A 24,622-nucleotide genomic window follows, 5' to 3' on the forward strand; every position below is an offset into this window, starting at 1 on the left:
TTCTCACATTTGCACTGTTGGTTACGCTCTTCGTTCAAAAATTCTAAGGTCAAAGAACTTCAACAAGTTACCTAAGTTCAATCTGTCCGTTCAGCCTGATCATTAGTTTTACAGAAATAAAGCACACACTTCTCTCATTGACTGCACACATAACAAGCATGCTTAATAAGGTTTAGGCACATTTAGTTCCTTCTGTATTCTTAGTCTTCATCGTTTAGTCTAGGTATTTACACCACTTTTCAGCAGCTGCTTCTCCTTGCAACTTATTTTGCTAAAGAGCACGGTACTTTCTGTAAATATTCTCCTTCAATTTATACTTCCTTTCTAAATTTGATTACTGCTTTCATTAAATTATCCACTTCTGGATTAACTTTCTTGGCCTATCAACTCTAAGGCACTTCTAATGCTGCTGTAGTCCAGATTTAGCTTTCCTCCCTAAGCTGTAAACAGTCCAGGAATTATTCCTCCAGCTCTTTACCCTCTCTTTGCTTAAATAACTGAACTAAAGACATATTTTTCAGGCTTTTTAGATGATAGTTTTCAAATGACTGAATTATTCTAAGAAAGTACATGTTCAATCTTGCTCCCTCTTCAAGCCATTACAGAGAGACCTACAGAACCTTTATGCATTACTTGAATTCTTAACATATACAGAAAGCTTCAGAAATAATTACAACGAAATACAAGAAGGAAATGATGTGTAGATTTGTGCTGTCTCAATAACCTGTTTTTAGAGTACTCCTTACAAAAAAAATGTGCAGGGGGAAAACTAAAGCAGTGTGAAGCAAGCTTAGCATTCATTCAAATATCAAATATTCAATAGAACAGTGAAGCAAGTAATAGCAGAGAAGAAGAAATACGGTGGCAGAAGCAAAGACTATTTGGAATGGAGGAGGCGCAGAGATCAAAAGAGAAGGCATAGGAAGTAATACCATTAAATTACCATAGGACTAAGACATGGGTATACTCCAGCAGTCATGGCAACATCCAACAATTGCTGCAGATGTAACAGTTTCTAACCAGTGTTATTAGAAACACCAACAGACTCTTAGGTATAACAGCCTAAATATACGCTGTAGACAAGAAAGTAGACATTGGAGGATCAAACTCCAAAAATGGAATTCCTTGCTCCTGCTAGCGTGAAAAAGGTGCCGATGAGATGAGCTTATTTATGTTCCAAAACCTCAAGGTTTGTCAAAAACTACCTCTTAAAATTCTAAGTTATTTGCATAGATGGAATGAGCTACTGCTATGTTCTTTAAATAAATCTAGTTTCCCACCTGGGTAAGCCTTCATTCTGTTGCTGCATAGAAGTCTCATCTAGAGTCCAAAAAACAATTCCAGTGTACCTTTAAGTTACTTTAGAACAGAAAACATTAATGGAGTTATGTAATTTCTCAACATGAGTGTCTGAGCACTGAAACAGGTTGCCCAGGGAGGTTGTGGAGTATTCATCCTTGGAGATATTCAAAAGCTGTCTGGACACAATCCTGGGTAATGTGCTCTAGGTGAGTCTGCTTGAGCAGGTGGGGTTGGACCAGATGATCTCCAGAGGTCCTTTCCAACATCAACTGTTCTGTGAGTCTGTGTATCATGTCAGGTAGAACTTTGTGAGAACATAAAAGAATACCAAATCCATTACTGTATAAAATTTTATTGAACAATCGAGTTTGGTGAGCTACTTGCAAAAATTAAACATTAAAATTATACACCAGGCATAGCACAATTCATAATGTATAATACTGCATTTGGATTATCCACATCTGCTTAGATGTTTTCTTTCATGCATTTAGTAATGTCACATATATAAAACTGGCACAGGTAGGAATTCAGGCAGAGACAGAGCTTATTAATACCTTATTAATACTATACTAAATACCAAAGCTTACCAGCAGATTAAAAAGATAGCATGGATCAAAATTGATTATTATAAACACCATTAAATAGAGAAATAAACTTAGCCATAAAAAGGAACCCTGGTTCCTTGCAAATACCAGATGAAACTAGAGGGGTAAGAAGTGCCTTTCAGAAAGGAAGTAGCAGCTCCTGGAGCTTGTTTTATATTATGGGGAAGTATAAATCAGGACTAATTATATATTAATGTTCCTGCTTACTAAGAATTGCGATCTCATAATTAAAATATTTAAATTCATAATTAATTGATCTTTAAAAGTTACAAAACAATGTTTTCTCTGTAACAGTCCATGAGTGCTCCTTGGTGAGTTTTGATTAGGAAGTCCTCCAAGGGAATGCTAGGATTTCGGTCTTTCCCATCAGTGTAGCTTAGTTTTCTGGATACCCTATATAAAGAATTGTTTAGATCATAAAGTTACAGTAAATTAAACAAAAACACTATGTTTGCTTACTGATTAGCTTACAATAAGCAGAAAGAAACTGAAACAAACTGCCAAAGCAAAATATCTGAACATCTTAATAGTGATCTGCAGCAGGCTTCCTTGTCTGCATGCATCCAGTTGAAGTGGAAACATTTCATCTTATGTCATTTTAACATGTAGTAATGCTACTACATTACCTAGATATTTGTATAAACATAAATAACAGTGTTGAGAAGCAATTGCTGAATGTATTCACAAATAGCTAGAAATGAAAGATACACTGCAGCAAATTAGAATATAATTATTTCTTTGCTGTTATTGAAGAAATGGCAACACATTTTTTGGATCTCTTTTAAACCAATATGGTTTACATCTGAAAATTAGGTTTAACAGTATAGTTGTAAGACAACATTTACACAAAGCTACAGAACAGTTTATTAGTTAAGGACGTTTCTGAAATATCTCTTTCATAATCAGCTTCTAGATGAAGACAGTCAAGTTCCAGACAAGATGAGAATATTCTCCCCCTCCCCTCCCCCCCAAAACTGTTCATTACAGCATTTTGACACCTGGCTTACGCATAAGACTTCTGAGGGCTTGGAAGTCATTGAAGAATTTCACTCCTGGGATATTTATTACAGCCACAGAAGTCTAAGAATATCAAATCCCAGGCCTAAGGAAGCTTGCCAGCTGACAGTCCATTTAGGTTACAAATTAAGAAACATACATTTGTGTAATTAAGGAACAGAGAAATAGATTTTATTCCAGATGGTTTGGCAAGAAAGCACTCACTGAAATCCTGATTTCCTGCTCTCTTCCAAACTTATTTACTTACAGGCATTAAGGAGAGGAAACCCTTTTTGTTGTTCAAAACAATTCAGTAATCTTATAGGGAGGAAAAAGTGTAAATTCAATAGCTGAGTAAAAACTCACTTAGCTAAGTGCTAAATGGGCATACTCAAGATCACAGAAACATCCTTCTGTACTCATCAGCTTCCTTCCAATACTCCACTATACCAAAAATAATCTTAATGCAATCTTTATTAATATCATTTTGTACTTGTAATATAAATGCCTGTAAGTTTGCTTAAACTGACACTTTTTTCTTTAAATAATGTAGCCTCTTTCTGGTTAAGACCTCTATACAGATGCTTTCAAAATGCATTCAGTCTTCTTTTGAAATTTTTCTGACAATGTTCAGATTAAAATTTGATACTAGCTGTACGATCACCTCAAGCATAGTGAAAACATCTTCTTGACTTTGAGTTTGGGAAGGCAGCACATCTTGCGGCGCCAAATCGGATCTTTTGGCAAAACTAGGCTAAGTTTGCTGTGTCACAGAAATTTTTCAGAAAATGAAAGGAGATGGTTTAGCAAACTTGGAATGCCTTTTAATCCTGCTGCCTATAAAATTAACTCATAATTCATAATCCAAGAGATCCGAAGCTTGAGAAGTCTTCAAAAGTGGCATACTAAAAGAAAATATATGCAGTAGGCCATCATCCAGGAAGCTGGAAGGAGCGTTCTCCTGAGATGTAAACACTCTGCCGATAGTGATAAAAGAGGAACAGGGCATCTTGGGTCCATTCCAAAGAGAGCCACTGCTGCTTTGGCACAGAGCAAAAGCACAGGTAAATATGTCCACCTGGACAGGAGCTGAGTTTTGAAAGCCATTTAAATGGCAATATACTGTACACTCCAGATCTTAAGAATCCAAGAGGACTTGTCAGTTCAAACACATAACTACGGAATTGTTTTGGTTCTGGCCATGTCATAGCTAAAATGAAAAGCATCTCTATAATGAATACAAAATAAGTACTAAAGCGGCTATTCAGTAAGGCCAGTTGTAGCAATTTCTGTTTGTTGGCCATCCATGCTAGACTCTGGCTAGTTTTGTGCAGAGACACTTGCCTCCCAGTGTTCAAGTCTGCAAGTTTTATTAGCATGGCCTCTCCTAAGGATCCAAGCTGATTTTCATCATACTAGTACACATGATGCAGAAGTGTAAGCAACAACCTCCATGCCTGCAATATAAATGTAGAACATTTAAGAACTTGTTTTGAAATTTCTTTAATAGAAACTCCAGAGGCACTTACCTTTGGCGACATTCTGTGTGCTTCTGCAAAAGGTGCAATTCTGCTGTGCTAGGCCTATCAGAGTGGGCATCTGCAATTGCAGACTCTGCTGATGAAAAATAACAGGATGAAATGGGCAAGCACCATGCGGGGTAGCATGGGCACTAAAGTATGTTGTTAAACTATTAGCCTAGTAAGACAATGGTTTTCATCACCATATTTTAATCAGCAAAATCCCTTACAAAAATATTTTAATGAAAAAGCTTCTGGCAAAACATAATTAATTTCAGATACAATTCAAAAGCACTGTATATTTAAGTATAAAACTAACTTTCTTCAAAATGCTTGTAATTTATTACCATTAGAAAAAGATACAAGCAGCTCACAATTATGTGCAAGGTCAGGGAAGAAACTGTTGATACCACAAAAAAATGCAATTGATAAAGTACAATTTCCTACTGAATGTTTATATATAGAAAGTATATGTAACGACAAACTTAACAGAAAAAAAGAGAGAGCAAACTAGGAGATAAACTAGCAGATAATAACCAGCAAACCAGATAGTAGGAAAATTCCCAGTTAATGAAGGGAAAAGCTTAACAGCAGTTAACATGTGATTCAGGAAGTTATTTTCTACTTAGATTCCTTACATATTAAAGAAATTTAAACACATCCAATTATTACTGAGGAAGAAGAGCTGTCATCTCGATAGGAGTCTGCAGAGGAGATCTATAGATTTACCCTTCAAATAACTGCTTATGATCGCTAAAGTATTAATTCAGAAAGCCTCTGAAACCAACCTTGCAGAGAAGTATGAGGACTAACAAGAAAGGTGTTATCTGGAGAAGCGTGAAATCCAGAGTCCTGAAAACAGAGCATCAACAGATTGCATCAGTAGAAAAACCCTCAAGTATTACTTTACAGCTTGTGCTAGAAGAAATGACTGGAAACTTGGAACTAAGGGCCTGATTTAAAACTCAATTAAACAAGCCTAATGATTCCAATGCCTTAATTGACAAGGCTGCTGTCTGAGATTTTTTTTTGTTGTTGTTTTAAAGTAATGACACAGGCGATTAAAATGAGACAAAAGCTTCTGTTGAACATTTTAAAATCTCTTTCAAGATTAGTAAATAGAGTGACTGCTTCCTCACAGAGTTTGGGGATCCAGGAGACCTGATACAGCTTACATTTGAACTGTTTTGCAAAACACACACACTCTACCAACAAAAAAGGACCAGAAGAATGTTCTGACTAGTTTAAAGACCTTCCAACTCCAGCCCTTTTTTTTTAAGACTTTCTCCAAAAATCAGCAAAAGATTACACAATTTTTTTTTACAAGGTCCTTCAATACCTGACTCTCATAGTTGTGACTGCCATAACAGCTGGGGTTATTGCCACTGCATGTGCTTGAAAAAATCATGCCAACTGTCTGAAGATTAACAGTTTTCCTGCGAGAAATCTGCTGATATACTGTTGGAGGAAGATAATGTTCAGGTATATTTTTCAGTCGCTTTACAGGTGAAGAAAGCAGATCATTTTGAACATTTGCTAGTCTTTTAACTCTGGGAATTGCAGATAAAGTTCGAACAGGTGAGTTAACGAGAGCATTTACAGTTTCAGACATCTGTATTACTTCATATTTCATTAAGTTTGAAGCTCTCTGAAGCCCAGGGAGTTTTGGAACACTATCACTACACAATTTCTGATAAACCTTCTCAAATGCTCTGTCATTCTGTACATTGGACCTCACAGAATCACTTAAATTATTCTTCATTAATCCTCCTTTCTCCTCAAGCTTCTGTGAGCTTGAAGGCAGTTTTGTCAGTGTCAAAGGCTTTTGAATTTCTTTGGAACACAGTTTGCGGTAGAGTTCTTCAAATGCATCTTCATATTTCTGAGACTTTGAAGGACTCAGATTCACAGGCAAAGAGGAAAATGAGTGGCTGCGCTGCAGAGAAATCCCCCTCTCAGGAATTTTTATTTCAGGATTTCTGTGTAATGTGTTTGATGTTCTTCGAAGAGAATTGTTTATAATTGGTGCAAAAGTGTTACCATTGCTACTGAAATTGCAAATTGATGAGCACAGTCCTGAAGTATCATCAAAAGGAAAGTCAGTTCTGTGAGTTTTGCTCTCTTTTACCAGATGAAGAGCTGCTGACCCTGAAGTGACAGTAGATGTTATAGAAGGGTAATCTGAAGAACATTTGTAAGTCAATTTTTCGCTTTCTTTGAATTTTGAATTCTTCAGTGAGGCAGTAGTCTGTAATGGATCTTCAACTAGAAATGTCTCTCCCATTCTAGCCATAACATTTGGAACAATAGTTTGGTCAGAAACATTTTGGCCTTCACCAGATGCTGAATCATGTTCTAAATTTGAATCAGAGCAGTCCGTTTCCATTTCATTTGCATCCCTGTGAGAATAATGTATCAGGCCATTTAAATTATTAAAGGAACACTTGTTATCACAGTTCTTATTTGCATTATTCCCAAAATGTAGATTCTGGATGTCTTCGCTACTACTGCTGCATATGCCAGGCAGGGCTTGCTTCAATTTACGCGGTCTGAACCCTTTTATTTTCTCTACAGTGACATTGAGCTTTGGTTTTCTAGAATGCCATCTTTTGTGTCTATAGTGTCCAATCATGTATTCAAACACTTTTCTCTGAAAATGCTTTCTCATGAGCCTTGTTAGTGCCTCTACCATCCCTGGATACAAGTCTCCAAGTGTTACGTTGCTCCAGGAGCATTCCTCATCTGCAGACTGGTATACTTCCAAGATACTATCATAGCAAGTTTCATTCACTTTCGGAAGAGGTTGATGCCTGGGTACAGTTATTGTATTTGGTGAAGCAGGAACACCAGGCAAATGTAACTGGAGAGATCTGGATGAAGAATATTCATTTCCAAACCCTGATTTCTTTCTGCAAATGGTGGCTTGGTTGCCTATTCAAAAAAACCAAACCAACCACAGAAAAACAGACAAAAACTATTACAACATATCCAGTAATGTATTACATGACTTAGAATCAATTGCATGTGGTACAGATATTCTTAATATAATAGCAAATTTCACTACATTTTTGACAAGCTAAATGGATGATTAATATACAATAGACCAGGAAAAAGAAGAAAGTTTTCTTAACAATGTTGAATTAATAGAGATAATACAAAACAGAAATTAAATGTATTGGAAAATAAACTATTTTAAAAAAGGTTAATATTTAGAAATAAGATTCATTGCAGGCACAGATTGCTTCCTTTGTTCTAATTTCTGACCAAGAGGCACAGCCTCATCCTACAGGTTTTGTTACTGTCTGGAGATCTTTTGAAGGAAGAAAGTTTACTACTTAAGTACTACTTTGACCACAAAAGAATTACCCAGCAGACAAAAAGCCACTCATTATATTCCTTTAATTTAAAATAGAGTAAAAGCACAAAATTAAGTTTTGATTTAACTGAGCTTAATTCTCTCATGTTCTGCAAGTATGTATTTTCCTGGGACTGTTTAAGAGTAGCTGTTTTTACATATATAAGCTACTTACTTTCTGTTTTTCAAATACTTTTTGCCATAAGCAAAAACCACATCTCTCCAATGTCTCTTCCAGAATTCAAACTCTTATATTTTTCTGTTGGTTAGTGTGTCCATATGTTCAATAAATTAAATATTTATTTTTAATACATTTCAATAAATAAAACATGTTAGATAACTAATATATTTGATCCCACACCCAAAAGATTTAGTTGTACCAATCAGTTCTTGCACTGGTGAAGCTAAGTGAAGACCTTTCGATGATTCTTGAGGTGCTATCTGAAAAATAAATAAATAATTAAAAAACACCACCTAAATCTAATATCCTGAATTTTTTGCGTATCAGAAGTAACATCAAAGCCTCACTGAGAACCGTGACACTCTCTGCCTTCTCCCCATGACTCTAGTTCCTGTATAAGGATACAGTCCAGAAGGACTGAGTAAAATTTAGGACAGAGAAGAAAAAGTCTAGTCGAAGACTTCTGTAAGAATTCTTAAAAGTTACCACTTTTAAATGGGTTGTTTTGCAAAGCTATTTATCATCTTTACAACTTATACATTATGTAGCCTATTTCGATTTCTTTCCTAGATATAAGAATTTATACATGGATATTGCTATATATACTTGGACAATCTACACTTCTCTGTTAAGTGTGATAGGAAACAGAAGCCACACCCTGCATAAAATTGCTTGGGGAAAAAAAGTTAAATGAGATTTGTAGCAGAAAAAAAGAAATTTTAATGTTAGGCTTTTTAGCAGATTACTGATGTGAAGAACAACTCACACAGAGTAAAAAGAATAAAGTCTCTTGCAGTCACTGCTGTGATTTATATTTATCATAGTCTCTTGGATAAAAGATAAGATGCTAAAAATATAGCATCTTTGAACTATTAGTTAATAGCTTCTAATGGAACAGAAGAAATAGAACACAAGAAATCTTACCGTAATCCATTTTGGAATTCTTCTAGCATCTTCTTGTACTATCACATCCACCTGAACTTTTAACTTCTCTTGCATTTCCACATCATCAACATTCAGATTCTTAGAAAATATTTAAAAAGATTAATTAAAATATGTAGAAATCAGTAATACTAACAAACATAAGTTTTACACACAGAGATTTATCACGTTTCAAGCCAGTCTTAGACAAAGATATCCAACCAACAAACTTTTCTAATGTATACATTCTAGGTAAAAAAAACAATCACCTGAGAAAGAACTGTATGTGAAAACCTGTAACAAGAGATAACTAGCTAGTTTATTGATCCAGAGGAAACCTCTCTCTGCCTCACAACACCCACCGAGCAAAAAACCCCCAAAAGTCCCAGTAATAGCTTACAAGAGTCATTATGGCTAAAAAAATATTTATACAATATTATTAACACCCCAGGAATTCACGTACAAAGGAAATTGTTCTTCATAATGCAGCTCTACTTAAAAATTAAAAGCACTTGCTAATATATCATAAGCATCTTTCAAAAATGAAACTCTTTCTTCTTCTCTAAAGCAGTTTGTACCAGTGTTTGTCAAAAAGATAGGACACTGCATAGCAATATGTTAAGCAAGGGAAGTAAGGTAAGTTTTTGGTAATTGTCTTAGAGCAAGCAGAACACAGGAAAATGGCTTCAAACACACAGTGTGTGTTTTACTTTTCTACATTGCTGTAACTTTGTGAAACAGCAGAAGATTCTAGTCTGCTTTTGCTGCGGTAGCCACTACTTCAAATTTATTTTTTAAATTTGTTCCCTCTATTTTAGACTCTACAGTGAACAATTATATTTTTCAGAAGTGTTTTCTCTTCACTTTATGATTCAGCTAGTTATTCTTTTTCCATACCTTTATGGCCTTTCTCAGGGTCACCTGTTCTGTACAATATATTGTATAGTTTTCTCTGGTGTACTAATAATAACAAAACAAAAATTACTTCATACTGTTCTTCATGACATTACTTTTGGAACCTGCCATGTTCTGTACCAACTACAAACGTGCATTAAGCTGCAGAGCCCACAGAGTCTTCTGCTGATGGTGCATTATCCCTTCAGGCACGTATAAGCTACTCAAATAGTTGAACTATTTAATTGAACACAAAATTATTCAATCACATCAGCAAACAGAAACTGAAACGTTTACCTGGAAGTGAATGTCTTCAAGTTTTCTTCTAACTGAAACTATATCAGCATCGCTTTCTTCACCTACAATTTTAAGATAAACACTAAATAAAACTTGGTTGAACCCCAAAACAAAATGAAAACAGTTTCTTAGAAATGTTTTTAAACAAACACTGTATAACTTACTGATTAAACTGTTTTCATTTTACAAAAACTGTTCTCCATGCTAAAGGTTTTTCTGTATTACCTTCCCATTTCAATTCCAATTGAAAACCCTGGTTTATAGACTCAATAACTTTTGAGAGGAACAAAGAAGAGTGAAGACAACTTTTCTGTAACCAGTTCTTTAAGATGTGCACTAACCATTTCAGAAGGTAAAATATTTTCAAAGCATTGCTCTGTAAGAGTATTCATTCATGTATTCCTCTGACTTCTTTCCCCCTACATTCCTAAATATTCCAGAAAAGATACTAAGGAAAGGGACATTATCACCTTCTTTTACCACACTTCCTTTTGTTAGTTTGTTATTGTCAAGACTGCCTTAGAACTGGTAAGGTGAGAAGTAAGAAAGAGACTTGAGAATGTTCAAAACCAAGTCCAAAACTTCCAACTCCCTTTCTAGGCATTCTATGTGTAGTTTTGCTAATGAGACATAATATTTTTTGTGCTAGAGGTAGCCAGCTATTCCAATTCATTATTACCTAAAGCCTCTGTCCTTCATAATCACACTGTAGTGTAAGCTCTGATTTCTGAATTTCCTTGGCTGGTATATATTTATCCAATTTACTGCAGGGAGAAGGAATAGTACAGAAGGAGACATGCCCTGAAAGGCAAAAGAATGGGGGTGGAGGGAGAGCAGGGAGGAGAGGAAAAAAATGCTTGGCCTGAAAATAGTAATGGTACCTACATTACTGGCTGTTTATGCTATTCTTACATCAGTAAAAGCAGAACAAAATTGTTTTCCAAGCTAATCCCCTCTTCTATTCTTTTTCCTCTGTCAGGGCAAGCATCACCTAAAGCTCTACAAGCTGCTGCTGCCGCAGTTCAGACAAGGATACATGTGAAAAAAAATACCATTGGTGTGGGAGACAACACAGTGGCATCCTCTGGTGAAACTGTTGAGCAATCAGAGGGAGCAGATCATAATGTTCCCCTTGGCTTTCACAGTCTATCTAACACCAGTAAGAGTTATTTTATTGGGACCGAAACTCAAACCTGTCAGATTGTCTGTTTCTTCCCACATGGCTGATGGGAGATAAAGTTGTAGTCATTTTACCTACACGAATTCAAAGTCACTAAGCAGCAATAGTGGAAGAAGCAGTAAGAATTGTAATGTTTTCATCTGGACAAGTTTTGGCCTCCAGTTCCTGCTGTAATTCCTCTTTTTTTGCCATTTCTTCCTCCAGTAGTATCAGGCACAAAACTGGGAGAATACTCCCTAAATGGTCAGTGAGATGACCAGACTAGACCACTGTATAAACAGAGGGGTATAAGCTGTAAAGTTAACAACTCTAGTGCACAGACAGAAATGCTCAACTCCATCACGTCAATAACAAAACGTTAGAAAACGCCCTATTTTGTAGAAAGAATTGGTCTGTACGCAAGCCGAATACTCTAAGTGTAAAACTTCACAGAAGTAGAATTTTAGCATGATTTATTATTCACTGGATGATCAATCAGACTTCAGATCACTGCCACTTTACTAGCAGAGGACCACAGCACAGCAGAGAATGGAAAAAAATATCTTCACCAGGGCAGCTGATGTTTTTAAGGGCTAAAAGCAAAGTTAGGCAAAACCTTTGTTCCTCAACTGCAGAAATGAGAGGAAAAATGAAGATTCAAAATTTTCTCTCTGGAAAAAATCTATCCTGCAATACAGGAAGTTATTTCACTGTAGCTGCTTGCAGTAAATAAGCATTACTTAAAAGGAGGATCATACTTAAGCAATGAACATGTTAGTAAGGGAGCTATCATCAATGCTAAATTTTGACTTCAGTGTGATCTTCTAAACTACAATACACTTGGATAATACATAATTTGGATATGAACTTCCAATTTTCTCTCCAAAGAAATTTATTTTCTGTGTTCCTACTCTAATGGATCCAAGGAATTTTCCAGATATTACAACACTTTGCCATGCTACTTCCTGTGAAATCAAAGGTGGATCTAATCATTTTCACTATTAAGTGCAGACTGATACTTAAAACTATGGGTTAGAGCGGTTTCACTTTATTTGTACCTGCAACTGATGGTCTTTACATAGTTTCACAACAAAAAAACTGTATAATACCTGAAAGGAATACTGCCTTCACTGAAAAGTGTGAAACATCCAATGTGAATACTGAAGAGTGAATAAACCTGCTAAAGATAAAGTCTTAGCCAAAGCAACTAAAGATAGCTTTTTTTCCTAATGGTGAACAAACCCTATGGCTAACTGTTTAATACATGAAAAAAAGCCATAGACTGAAATTCCATTTTCAAGTGACTAATCTAAATCTCACACCTCTAAAGAAGTTGATGTCTAGGTCTTACTTTATTTGCAGAGAGTTGAGATTCACTGGGGTTGCTATAATTCTCTCTAGCCTTTCCCTAGAACATTCACAGGAAAAGGGAGGAGGAGGAGTGGGTAATCATATTATTGTACTCTGCTATGAAGATACGAGAGTGTGAACTGTACCACTCATTTATCCCATGAGTGAGGGGGAAAAACAAAAAACCACAAAAAGAAGCTTACAGAACCTAAGTTACAGATGCTTCTGAAATTTGTTCTCTATATTTCATCATGAAGGCTGAGAAAATGCAGCCACATTTCCTAAGTTTGTAGAAAGTCTGTTTTATCATTCAGATACAGATATTTGAAATTATCCTCTCAAATGATAGAAAGACTAAATTCAGCATCTTCAGATTGCTATTTACTCTCAACAAAGAAATATGAAGCATCTAGCCATAATGCTGCAACTGCTCTTTAATAATTAGAGTTAAATGCTTGGTACCATCTGGTCATAGTTTAATTTATGCAAAATATTAAGATCTTTATCTTGAACGTATAAAAGCTTCTCTCAAGCAGTAAGTTTTAGACAAGTTTTAAAACAGTCACTTATTATCTGTAATTATTACAGTCAATTATTTGAGAACACAAGGTCAAAACTACCAAAACTTTGCATGCATGATACAAGCCTGATATGGAAACTGTACAAATATTGAGTAAAAGATGGTTGATCTCACATATTGAAAACATATTGTTGCAGCTCCATTCAATACCATTTTTTACTAGATCAACTAGAAATTAATTTACATATTTGTAATTATTAATAAAATATTTCCACTTAGGCCAAAATTTTGATCTCATCTTTCCTTTCAATTTATTAAAAAAAGGTAATTGAACATATTCTACATTGACTTTTCAGGCAATATACCAGGGATTCAGGATTGAGATTTAAAGAGAAGTGTTGATATTGCATCAAAAGTATTACCAATAACTCAGTCTCTTACTATCCTTATTCTCTACCTTCTGAAAGAGCATAGAACACAGATTAAAATTATTATACTACAGAATTATGAAAACCAGTTATTTGTAATCTTTTCCAAAGTAACTGAAAAGTAAATCAAAAAAACCTACCTATATCAGATGTATCAACAGGATAGTTCTTATGAGATACCTTAAAAGCACAGGAAAGGCATTTTAAGACTTTGTAGCATATGCTATATTAACTTGTCCATAGAGCTTTTCTGCTCTCATTAGTTCATCAGGTTTTGGGAGAAAAACAACTGTACTCCAAAAACTGTGCCTAAATGACATCTTTGCCAATAAACCTGTACATATGTTGTCTTGATTCACATTCGATTACCCTGGGTAAAAAGAACTGACAAAAACTGAGTTTTTTGCCCAGCCGTTCTATATTCAGACAAATCAGCGAACAAGAAAAGACAGCTACTACACAACAAAAAAAGTATAACTGTGAAAACAGTTGACAGACAAGTTTTAATCACCAGATCTTTATCAATATGTACTATGGATTTTCTTTCTGTTTCAATGGATCAGGAAAATTTCTTAATAGTCACCTTTACAATACTATACATAATATTTCAAATATGCTTTTGTCTGTTTTCCAGAACTGACAGCTACATAAAAAGCTCATTTATATGGACAAGGAGCCTTTTCTAAAGGTTTCCAATCTACATCTAACATCATATTCTTGAGGATTTCTTTTAAAAAAGAAAAAAACAGGTGTAAAAAGCTATTGTTCTGCTTAGATCAATCATAAAAGTGCATTTTGGGTTAAAATTACAACAATAAAATCAGACAATTCTACCACCAACACAGAACAAGTAATTAGGAGTGCCTGACCAATAAGATTGCCCACATCACTCTTCGAATGTGGAATATTCTTCTTAGAAAGATGAAGTGTCAAAAGCAATTGTTCTAGATGTCCACACAGTTTACAAGAAAAATTAGACATATATTGCCTAACTAAAAAGACATTTGATGGTTTAAAAACCTATGTCTGACTGCTCCCTCTCACTTTAAATAAATGTAAATGGAGACCAGAATTCAGCTGAAACCCATGGCTATTAAATGGAAGGACACGTAACTACATGAAACACCCACAAAGCTTACTTTCACATACCCTTTCACATAAGCAGCATGAATTACTCCTCAAAATAAAATAAAAAAATGCGACTGTCAACATTTAATAAGAGGAAAGAACATTACAGTACATTTTAAAAACCGGAACCTGCTCAAAAACCACAAAATATCAAATATAACTGCAGATTTAAACAAATACTGGTCTTTCAATATTCTTCGAGACACTCCATCAAAAGGAAAAGAAAGAAATTAACTGTGAAATAGCCCATTTCTACCCAGCCATGAGTTCCTCCAAAATACTAGAGAGAGATTTTTTTCCTCTGCTTCTATTGAAGAAAAAACAGCTTGGAGACCCAGAATATCAATGGGGTAAGCACCTGAAGTATTACATTCTGAGGAGAAGTATAAAAACAATCATTTAGTAAGATACCTGAAGTCTGAACAACTGCAATGATTTATTTAAACACTGAACCAAAATACATATTTTTTATGGGTGAAAAACATTAAGTCTTTAATTTTCTTAGAAGTACTTTAAGAGAATAAAGTAATTCTATTCTGCAGTTAATAGGTCTGTAAAATCTAATTTTATAGCTATGGTACAAGATCACCTGGTTTTAATTAATTTCTTAGCTGTTAGGCTATGACTACATAAGCGTATTTTCTTTAGAGACTTTTAAAAGTGGGTGCAGCATGGTGTCCCCTACCTGGTGCACTTTCAAACGTTCGTCTTCAAAACCACTGCTCTGTTGCTTTAATATTTCTTAGCATGCATAGGAAGAAAGAAATACCTTTTAGAATTTGATAGGTTGTAGATCAATATTTTACTTGAACTCAGAAATTCCTCATTTTATTTAAGCTGGAAAGATTTAATAAACATTAAAACATAGAGAGTACATACATAGGAGTGAAGCAAAGAACAGACAATGACTGGCAGAACAACATTCAAGACAAAAAAAAGCAGACTAATCCTGCAAAACGTACTTCTGTCATCTTCTTATATGTTTTCTTCCTAACCCATGAAACAACACTGAAAAGAAAATTTTTTTCCCTTTATCAGCTGATATCATTTATGGAAAAGAGACAACTGCAAGTTCTTCCTAGGCATATGGTGAGAAGGATAGGAAAAAGACAAACTGCTCCAAAAATATGAGAGAAAAATCCCAAATCTATCTACTGCATCTTTCTTTTGAGTTTTGGCAAGGGGGCTTATGGTATACTTTCACCTGCCATAATTGCTGTGTCTGCCTTCTTTCAAAGATAGCCTTACCCAAAATCTTGATTTTTTGTTTTTCATTTCACTAGAAGCAGAAGTAGTAGAGTGTGCTAAAGCAGTCTAAGTTCCATATTTACCTAAAAATTAATAAGCAGAGGTCTCTTTTTAACATTTCAATCTGTACCTTGTTCTCTATTACCTATTGCAACACTAGAAGCACTAAAGCTTCTAAAAAAAAAAAAAAAAAAGTCATTAGACAGAAGCAGCTAGCTTCAAAAAGACTTCTATATAAGCTTGTATTTTACAATTAGACTCCAAACTAGATAGCGTGGCTACTGAATTCACTCAGATTGAAAACTGTTAACAGTGCTGAAAAAGTTACAGTACTAAAAACTATCTTTTTGTTAGACTTAAGAGAATCTAGAAAATGCTAGTACAACACCCCACGTCTGCATACAATGCATATGGTTATGATATGCATATAAGAACTATTACCTAAATCTATTGTTAATACTTCTTAAGTTACAAAAGTTTGAGCTTTCCCTAAGAGGAGGATTTAAATCTTCAAAACAGACTCTGCTGGTACTAACATTGTAGTGGCACTTCTTATGATTGAGTGCTTGTGATAGTTAGACTTAAAACAAGGAAAATAATGTATGTGCTTTATCTAGTCAAGACTGCCAGTAAACAAATTTCTTCTTAAAGGCAGAATTTGTTGTTCCTGCTTTTCTGTATTTCTGTCTCCAGATAAATTGATGTCCAATATCAGACACAATTTTCTTTCTTTTTTGTTAAATGGTGAGAAAACTTTGATCATATCTAACTTGGGCACATAGATACTACTTCCTCCTGTAAATACTTCCAATGATTTAATAGTGCCAAGCATATATCTAAAGATTTCCAGTTTTCTAAGGCTTTGAGAGAGTGCATGGAAAGTGACCTAAAGATGTTGTCTATTCTTTCTTCTGTTCTAAAGCGGGAATTACTATACCTAACTTATGCCTAGGAGAAGCCTAATCTATTTTTAAGAACAACTCTGTAGCCTCTTTAATAAATATATTTCAGGGCTTCCTTATGCTTACATTTGGAAAGTTTTTCTAATATATAACCTAAGGGCCCCATTTCGTTCTTTTATTCTCTTTTAGGTGCTATCACCCATGCCTCTGATCATTTTTTCTTTTTCTGACTCACCTCAGTTAGCCAAGATACCATCCAAAGCACAAAGTACTTCACCAGAGGCATCACCACTGCTGAACAGTGCAAAAAAAATTGCTTTGCATGTTTTACATACTATGCACCCTGCATATCTTCTAGTACAGAGTGTGCTACACTCACAACAATCTTGGTTAACCAGCCTTTACCCTTCTCCTGCAGTGGACTACTCCTACACAAGTCTATTACTTTTAACTTGTCTTCACAAAATTACATAAAGTTCTGAGGGGGTGCATGTGTGCGTGTTTTCTCCAATCCTCCAATTTGTCAGCAAGATATCTTTCACAGTGGTCCGCCCTTCTTGGCATCATCTGCAAGTTAATCAAGGATATTCCCTTTTCTATTATTTACTTAATGAAAGTATGAACTAATAATGTGCTCAGGACAGGTCCTGGGAAAAAATCTCATGTTTCCCCTCAGTTTGAACGCAGACTACTGATAACTATTCTAAGCACAACGTTCCAACCATTTGCAAATCTGTCTTAAGTAGTTTTATCTAGACTTATTTTCCTAACTAGCTTACCAGAATATCACAAGCGCCCCCTCCCCAGCAGATATTAGAAGATGCATATGCCTATATAAGAGGAAGAGCAGGACATGGGGCTACGATACAGATCCCGCATATAAAGTTAATCATGAATATTATATAATCAGCAGGATCAGGTTTCCGCTTGAGAACTTTTCAGGATAGGAATTTATCTTAGTTATTTTGCAAATACAAACTGCATTAATGCTTTACTTAGAAAATATTACCAATGTATTCTTAGAAGCTGAATAAAGCATTTTCCAACTTTTCTAAGCTGAGAACACAGGAAATAACAAATATATAGTGATGTCCCATTAAAATTCCTATTTGCATCCCTACAGAGCAAGATTCATGAAACACCACAGAGGATGTTTTGCTTAAAAAAAAAAAGTCTTTCTGCTCAAGGAAAGAAAGAATTTTAAGTGGAAAACGTATGACACAAATATTCAAACTCTTAGAGTTTGAAATTTAACATACTTGATCCTCCAATGCTCAGAACTTCCATATAAAAATTACTCAAAGAACAGTGTCATTTAACCCAGTAAAACTTAATAGATATATCAGACAATTTATTCAAAACAAAGAAAACTTGCAAATGCCATTCAAATGAATAGCAAAAATTCAGAATTGTGAACGGGATAACCAACACCAGTCACATTCAAAGGGAAGGGATTCTTTACATAAATATCTGAGTCTCGTAAAGTTACTTTAAATGTTAATGATGAATAGTACCTAAGTTTGTGTAACCTAATTAATAACATATACATCAAGACAATCTAAGAATATAGAACAAGATTAGGTCAAAGTTCCATATTAATTTTAATAATTCATAGGCAGAAGTAGGTATGTCCTTCTATTTGAGTGCAACATATCCCACCAACCAAAGATCAAATCACTACTGACCAGTTGAAATGCTTATTCTACATACTATTCTGTCTCAAATAAAAAAAAGTCACTGCAGGAAATGATTTGCAGGAACTGAACATGACCCAGAAAATTCTGTCTTTTAAAGTACATAAACATGCATGGAAAAATAAAAATCTGTAAGTGCTATTTATTTTATTATTATTATTTTTTTTACACCTGTTAACACTGGTGCTATTCCTCCCATCTTCAATACTGAAGTTAACTATTTTTTTCCTAGGATAGCTTAAAACATAACTAAATATTAAAGACTTTGCTTAAATTGAATGAAAAGTAGAAAAGAAACCCCCTAAGTTATGGAGTTTTCCTCTAGTCTCCCTATCTATAATGCAGAACAATAGATGAAAGAAATAATCACACCAAGCTTTATAGCATTAAAGAAATCCCATGAAGCAAATTCCTTCAATAGGTGCTTCTAAGCCATTCAGACCTTAGGTCAAAACCCAAAGATTAACAATGGCAAAAAAATAACTTGGATAAGACTTCAAATACTCTAACTTTAAAAAAAATTAATTGCTAGACACTGTTTCTAAGTTTCACTGCAGGTGCTACCCTGTCATTTTATTACTACTCAAATCTGTGAACACACATTTTCTGAAACTTAACAGTCAAGCGTCTGACCATCTGAATTTTTTTGTACCAAACCCTTATCTCCCAACTCAATATTTTATTTTTGTAGGCGGGCCTAATGTATACACTTGAATCCCATACAAATAGATTTTTTTGTACAATTGTAGAGGCAGGGGAAGATACTTGGTTTTGTTTTGGCCTCAAACCTTCAGCATAAAAGTTTCCCAGGTGAATGTCATAATATAAACAGCACATTAAAAAAAATCCTCAAAACAAAGAAAACAAAGCCCAACATACTTTTACTGTACTATACATTATAATTTTCCCACACAAGATTTCATTTAGCCTGGTAAAAACATCAATTTTATCAGAACGTACAACTTCTCAGGACAATGCAAAAGGGAGAAGTTTGACATCTGAAGATTAAGCAGTATCAGAGTTAAACTTGGGTGTGCATTCTTAATTTGACTTACATAATGCTACTCCATCTTTAATGAAGTAACTGTATACTACTTTTTCTGCAGTTAGTCTGATTCATTCAGTACACAGAATAATCACTAAATTTTAGATAGCCAGCTTTTGAACCTCATGAGAGTCTTTTAATACACATTTTCAAATACGTACACTTCTCTAGGTATTTTTTTAAAAGCTAGCAAATTCCAAATTCTTCCACATGTACAGCAATATAAATCAGGGTTGGAATTTTTAGATTCACTTAACATCTGACAAATGTTACAAGCAGAATAACAAAAAGCTGTTTAACTGGTAAGAGGAGATTATTTTAATCAACTTATGCTGATAGCAACATCGGTTATAATGTGTTTATTCATTTTAAGCACTTTTAATTACATTTTGGAATCCTTAAGAACATAAGCATTAATTATGAGTATCTGGAAGAGTTTGACTTAAATACAGGACATAATCTATTAAGTCAAGATTCTTTTGGATAAAAAAAATAGGTGCTATAAAAGATCTTAACACATTACCTGCATTCTTTCGACTTCTGATAGCATGCTGCAATTAAAAACAGAAAAAAGTCAGAAGAATCTTAGAATAGTAAGGTTATTTTCAATGATGCCTTTATTTACTTTTGCATATTTTATAATCAGGCACTTCCTAAATAACTATTCAATCTTCTTCAGCTTTCCCCATGGCCTGACCAGCAAAGCAACAAATACATGGTAAAGCTTACCTGATTCACTTTGATTTACATCTTGCCATATTGCTGCTGTTAAAATCACTAAAAGCACCTAAGTTATAGCTACCTTGGCACAAATGACAGGCTAACACAGAGAATTCATTTTATAGTCCTTAATGGATTCAGATTATAAAGCTGCGCAGCCATTTCCTGTTGGGACCCTTAGTACGTTACCCAAGGTACTACCAGAGGCTGAGGGGAAAAGGGAGATACAACCCTTTTTCTCTCCCCACTCAATCCACTCTTGCTCCCCGAGACTGAATTTCACTCTCCATCCTCTCACTCTGTGGGGTTCAGAACAGCTTCTGTGTTAGCTGTCAAGGAACACTACATAACTTAGCATTTTAGACAGATAGTGGGGAAGGGGAAGCAGGCTGCCTTTTTATGGTAATTTGAGAAACACTGAGCTCTTGATCAAATTCGCTGTTTAGTTCATATGGAGGAGTTTAGGAAAAAGAAAATGCATGTTGCTATTTCAGCTTTAATAATTTTATACTGTATTTCTAGATTTCAAGGCAAGCAATGTGTGCATGTGACATTTTAAAACCAAAATAAGTAATATTTGATGTATACAGAATAACTCTGTATTGACTAATGTTGTGTGTGTCAAAAGGTTTGCATATGGAAACATCAAAGTGAACATGATACATTATTGCATAGCATGCATTCATTAGAAGCAATGTAGTCTTTGGCAGTTTTGCAGTATATGTTTCACTTCAAAAAGAAGCAATTGATTCTTTAACATCAATACTCAGAATGAAAACATACAGATAGCAGGCCCAAAACAGTAATGACTTTAGCCTGATATAGACCCTGAGTGCTGAAACTGCAAAGATATTTTAGTACCTAGAACTGTTACAAATTAGACCAGTAAGGCCCTTGGAACGGAAAAGCTGATTACCAGAACCAAAACATTGTACTTCAAATACATGTTAACTTCAATAACAATATTCTAAAAAGGTCCAAAAGGACGTGTCCCTATTTTTTTTCTTTAAATATGTATTTTTTCCAGATTTACCAGTGCTGTTGACAGAGGTAAATGGTCTGCTGTTTCAGTCTATCTCGTCTGACAATCAAAACCAACCTACCATAAAACCCTATTTTAAAAGTTATGGACTTCACTGATTAACATCTCCTGCAAATATTAAGTGGCACGGAAAGATTAGAATATATTCCTATATATTTACATATAAAAAGTATAAAGAAAGAAGATAAAGAAAAAGATAAAGAAATGTTTTTACATTTTAACTGCATAGTAGGACTGTATTATTAGATACCTTAAGTATTTTCTTCCTCCATTTTTTAAGGCTTTTGGTCGAAACTTCCCCCCATTGTTTCGGTCCTAGAAATAACAAGAAAGGTTAATACAAATATAGCTTTATGTATAACACTATTAGTTTATGTTGAGTAGCCTTCTAACAAATGTAATATTTAGGATGAACATCTTTCCTAACAAGAAAACATTATTAAATCTAAACAACTGCCAAAACAATTGTTAAAACAAAAACTTACAGGAAAACAGAAGAACACTATAAATGTTAGTTAAAATTGAGAAATCAGAAAAATCAAATGCTGAGTACACCTAACGACATTGAGCTAAAACCCAAAGAGCTTTACAGCCCTGGGGAGGAAAAAGAAAAGTTATTTTACTTAAGTAAATAAATAAGATTTATTTAACACATGGCATCTGAAGTTAGTTAAGGTCATAGTTAAGGCTTCATGGGTCTCAGTCAAGGACTGAGCTCTATATTCATAGGACATGTGAGTAGAGGTTACTAAACCGAACACATAACCAAGCCTTTACAAATCGAAGAATGAGTATTACAATACTGTATACGTTTCATTTCTCTCTATGTAAACAGCCCCCCCCCCCCCCCCAAATAACATATACAAAATGCTATAAAATGCAAACTTACCAGTCTGGAAAAGCCTTTAGAAAGTAAACAATATTTGGTGCAACATTTACGTAGTACTTGACAGTGTGGTACTACTTTGTGTGTATGTCCAATAAGTTCTTTTTTAACAACTGGTGAGGTAATTTACATATCATAACCCTCACTTCAGTGAGGGGAAAAAACTTGCAGAACATGTCATCTCCAGTAACATCGCCCAGCTACTAAGTCACAATTACCATTAAAACTTAGAGCAATCTGCTTTAGAATAACGGTTGTTTTGCAGTAAGCTCTCTGTATGCATTAATCACTCTAAAACAGATTGCCAGTTACGAGACAGTGGAAAACCATGACATGGCACAACATGGTATAGATTTATACTAGCCACATGAAGGTTCAGTGTTAGAAGGGACTAGCTACCAATTCCACCCTGACATTTGACATAGTAGAAATTTATCACTTTACAGCAGCCTTCAAAATACTAAGAGCTCAAACTACAGACTCCAATCATATATATCAGCTTCCTAATACCTCCATTCCTTCTTTTCCCTCAGTTTTCTCCTCCATTTTGATTTTTTCCCTACAAATCATCTAAATAATAATTTTTCTCCTGAGCTTTGATGCTAACTTTTTATCATCTAAAACTCAGCACAAAGACTAAAATGGTGCATATAAACAAATTTTCCAAGTATTTATATGCGCATGTCAAAGTTTACGTATGAAATTACATATCTGAGTAGACAAAATTCAGTATTGGTTGAAATTAGACATCATATAACTGTCAAGAGTTGTATGCTTCAGTAAGTCTAAATACACAGCACGTAAATATTGAAACTTTAAGAAGTTCTTACCATCAGGTGTATCATAAGTGAGAGTTTCCATGGAAATAAGTAAATCATCTTCAAAAGGATGATTATACTAAATAAAAAGGACCATTAAAGATAAGAATAGATGGTCAAAAACATGGCTTAACATGTTTTAAATATTGTTTTCATAAATTTGTTTCATCTGAAACATGAAGTTATTAGTATGTTGTTTTACTGGCATAAGTTTAAATTCAGCAATTTGGAAATATTAATTCCTAGCAAAATCATATATATTTTAAGGATGTACCCAAATCATCCAAATTCAAGGTATAAACCAGCCACTCATAAAATGGAGGTTCAGAGAAAGCTTTCAAAATGGGTAACTTATTCTGTCACAGGTTTTCTTCTAAACTTTCTCTGAAGGAACTGGAATTCCAGTTCCCAAGCATATGTCCACAGTTCACAATATACAAAAATACCCAATGTAATACTAGATGAGAAAAGTGTTCTAGAACCAGACTTGGCATTATGCCAGCATGTGAACATTAGCACAAACCATCATCCAAAACAGAAGGGCTGCCCATCCTGAACAAACGCATGGGTCTCTGGTCTGAAGGGTACAGTTTCCGCCTTGTTAATGCAAAAAGGCTCCAAGGTAAGGGGTATTCCTGGAGGGAGTCTCCCACTCTTCCTGATAGTTTCACCGGAAATGCTTCATCCAACGGTGGCTAACTTAGGTTAAATGACCAGCAAAGGCAGTTTGGGCTTTAATTTACATCACTGGCTCAAACTGGCAGGCCCACATCTAAGTTTTGTAGGAGTATTCAAGGAGCTGGCTTTGAAGTAGCTTAGACATGCCAAGGCACAGGCTCAGCAAGGACCGCAAAGCTGCGAGACACTGGGCAAGGGCTGCTTTTAGTAGCCAGGAAAAACAGGACCTTGTGACACCACAGGTAATTAACTGATGAACGTAATTCAACATCAGTTACTGCAAGTTAGCGCCCACAAAGATGAGAGAATTTGTCACTGCAGACCATCCGGACTTAGAAGTGTCCTCAAAAAAAGCGTTGGTAACAGACTCCTAGGGGTGCTCAGAAGGCCGCAGAAGCACGGCAGGGCCAGGCCAAGCCACACACCATTTTTGCGAGAAAAACCGTAGGCGGACTAAGCTCTGAAGGCAGGGCAGGAGGGGTGCACAGAGGCCGCAGGAGGGGCGGGGGCGACAGTCCCCCCGGGAAAACAGCCGCGCTGGTGGGAGCCCTTCCCCGCCGACCCCAGCGCTAGCCCCGGAGGCCCCAACGCGGGCCGCCGGGGAGGACGCGGCCTTGCTGCGACTCGGCCACCGCCCGTCCACCTCGGGCAGGTGACGGGAGCCCCCTTCAATGGCCCCCGCCCAACGGACGGGGCGGCGCGCGGGCGCGCCCCTCACCCGCTCCAAGATGCGGTTGATGGCGGCCGCGAAGCGGGCGTTGCTCAGCCGCAGCTGCCTGTCCAGGTCGAAAGCCATGGCGTGCGGGCCGGCATGCGGGTCTGCCCACCTCCCCGCCCGGCGGCGTCCAGGGACGGCGGGCGCGCCGCCCTCTGCCCCCTCACACGAATTCAAACTGCGCGCCACCGCCCCTCCGCAACCGTCCCCCGCCCCAC

The 24,622-nt window shown here is 35.8% G+C and overlaps 1 protein-coding gene across 4 annotated transcripts; it reads right to left on the reverse strand.

Moving 5' to 3' along the window:
• Positions 1-1,638: 1,638 nt before the first annotated feature.
• Positions 1,639-24,622, reverse strand: HJURP (Holliday junction recognition protein). Of its 4 annotated transcripts, none has more exons than XM_026112362.2 (13): positions 24,408-24,621; positions 23,024-23,090; positions 21,558-21,622; positions 20,069-20,096; positions 15,342-15,397; positions 13,669-13,708; positions 10,072-10,133; positions 8,884-8,982; positions 8,159-8,219; positions 5,763-7,354; positions 5,212-5,275; positions 4,433-4,517; positions 1,639-2,300 (listed from the first exon to the last, which is right to left on the reverse strand). In XM_026112362.2, exons 1-13 carry the CDS (start codon positions 24,483-24,485, stop codon positions 2,174-2,176), a joined length of 2,424 nt encoding a protein of 807 aa, XP_025968147.1. In that variant the 5' UTR covers positions 24,486-24,621; the 3' UTR covers positions 1,639-2,173. The 4 variants fall into 4 exon arrangements, with proteins under 4 accessions (XP_025968147.1, XP_025968146.1, XP_025968150.1 ...); XM_026112361.2 differs by having other exon boundaries at positions 4,433-4,520; XM_026112365.2 differs by lacking the exon at positions 15,342-15,397 and having other exon boundaries at positions 4,433-4,520.

The sequence above is a fragment of the Dromaius novaehollandiae genome, chromosome 1, assembly GCF_036370855.1.
Source record: "Dromaius novaehollandiae isolate bDroNov1 chromosome 1, bDroNov1.hap1, whole genome shotgun sequence".
NCBI lineage: Eukaryota > Metazoa > Chordata > Aves > Casuariiformes > Dromaiidae > Dromaius > Dromaius novaehollandiae.

What these genes read in the sequence shown, in the direction of transcription:
- HJURP (XM_026112361.2), bottom strand. Translation starts at nt 24,485, where the DNA reads ATGGCTTTCGACCTGGACAGGCAGCTGCGGCTGAGCAACGCCCGCTTC. An exon ending in CACTTATGATACACCTGATG is followed by an intron (nt 21,623 to 23,023) that starts GTAAGAACTTCT and finishes TGTTATTTCTAG; the next exon opens with GACCGAAACAATGGGGGGAA. An exon ending in CAGAAGTCGAAAGAATGCAG is followed by an intron (nt 15,398 to 20,068) that starts GTAATGTGTTAA and finishes ATGCATGCTAAG; the next exon opens with AAATATTAAAGCAACAGAGC.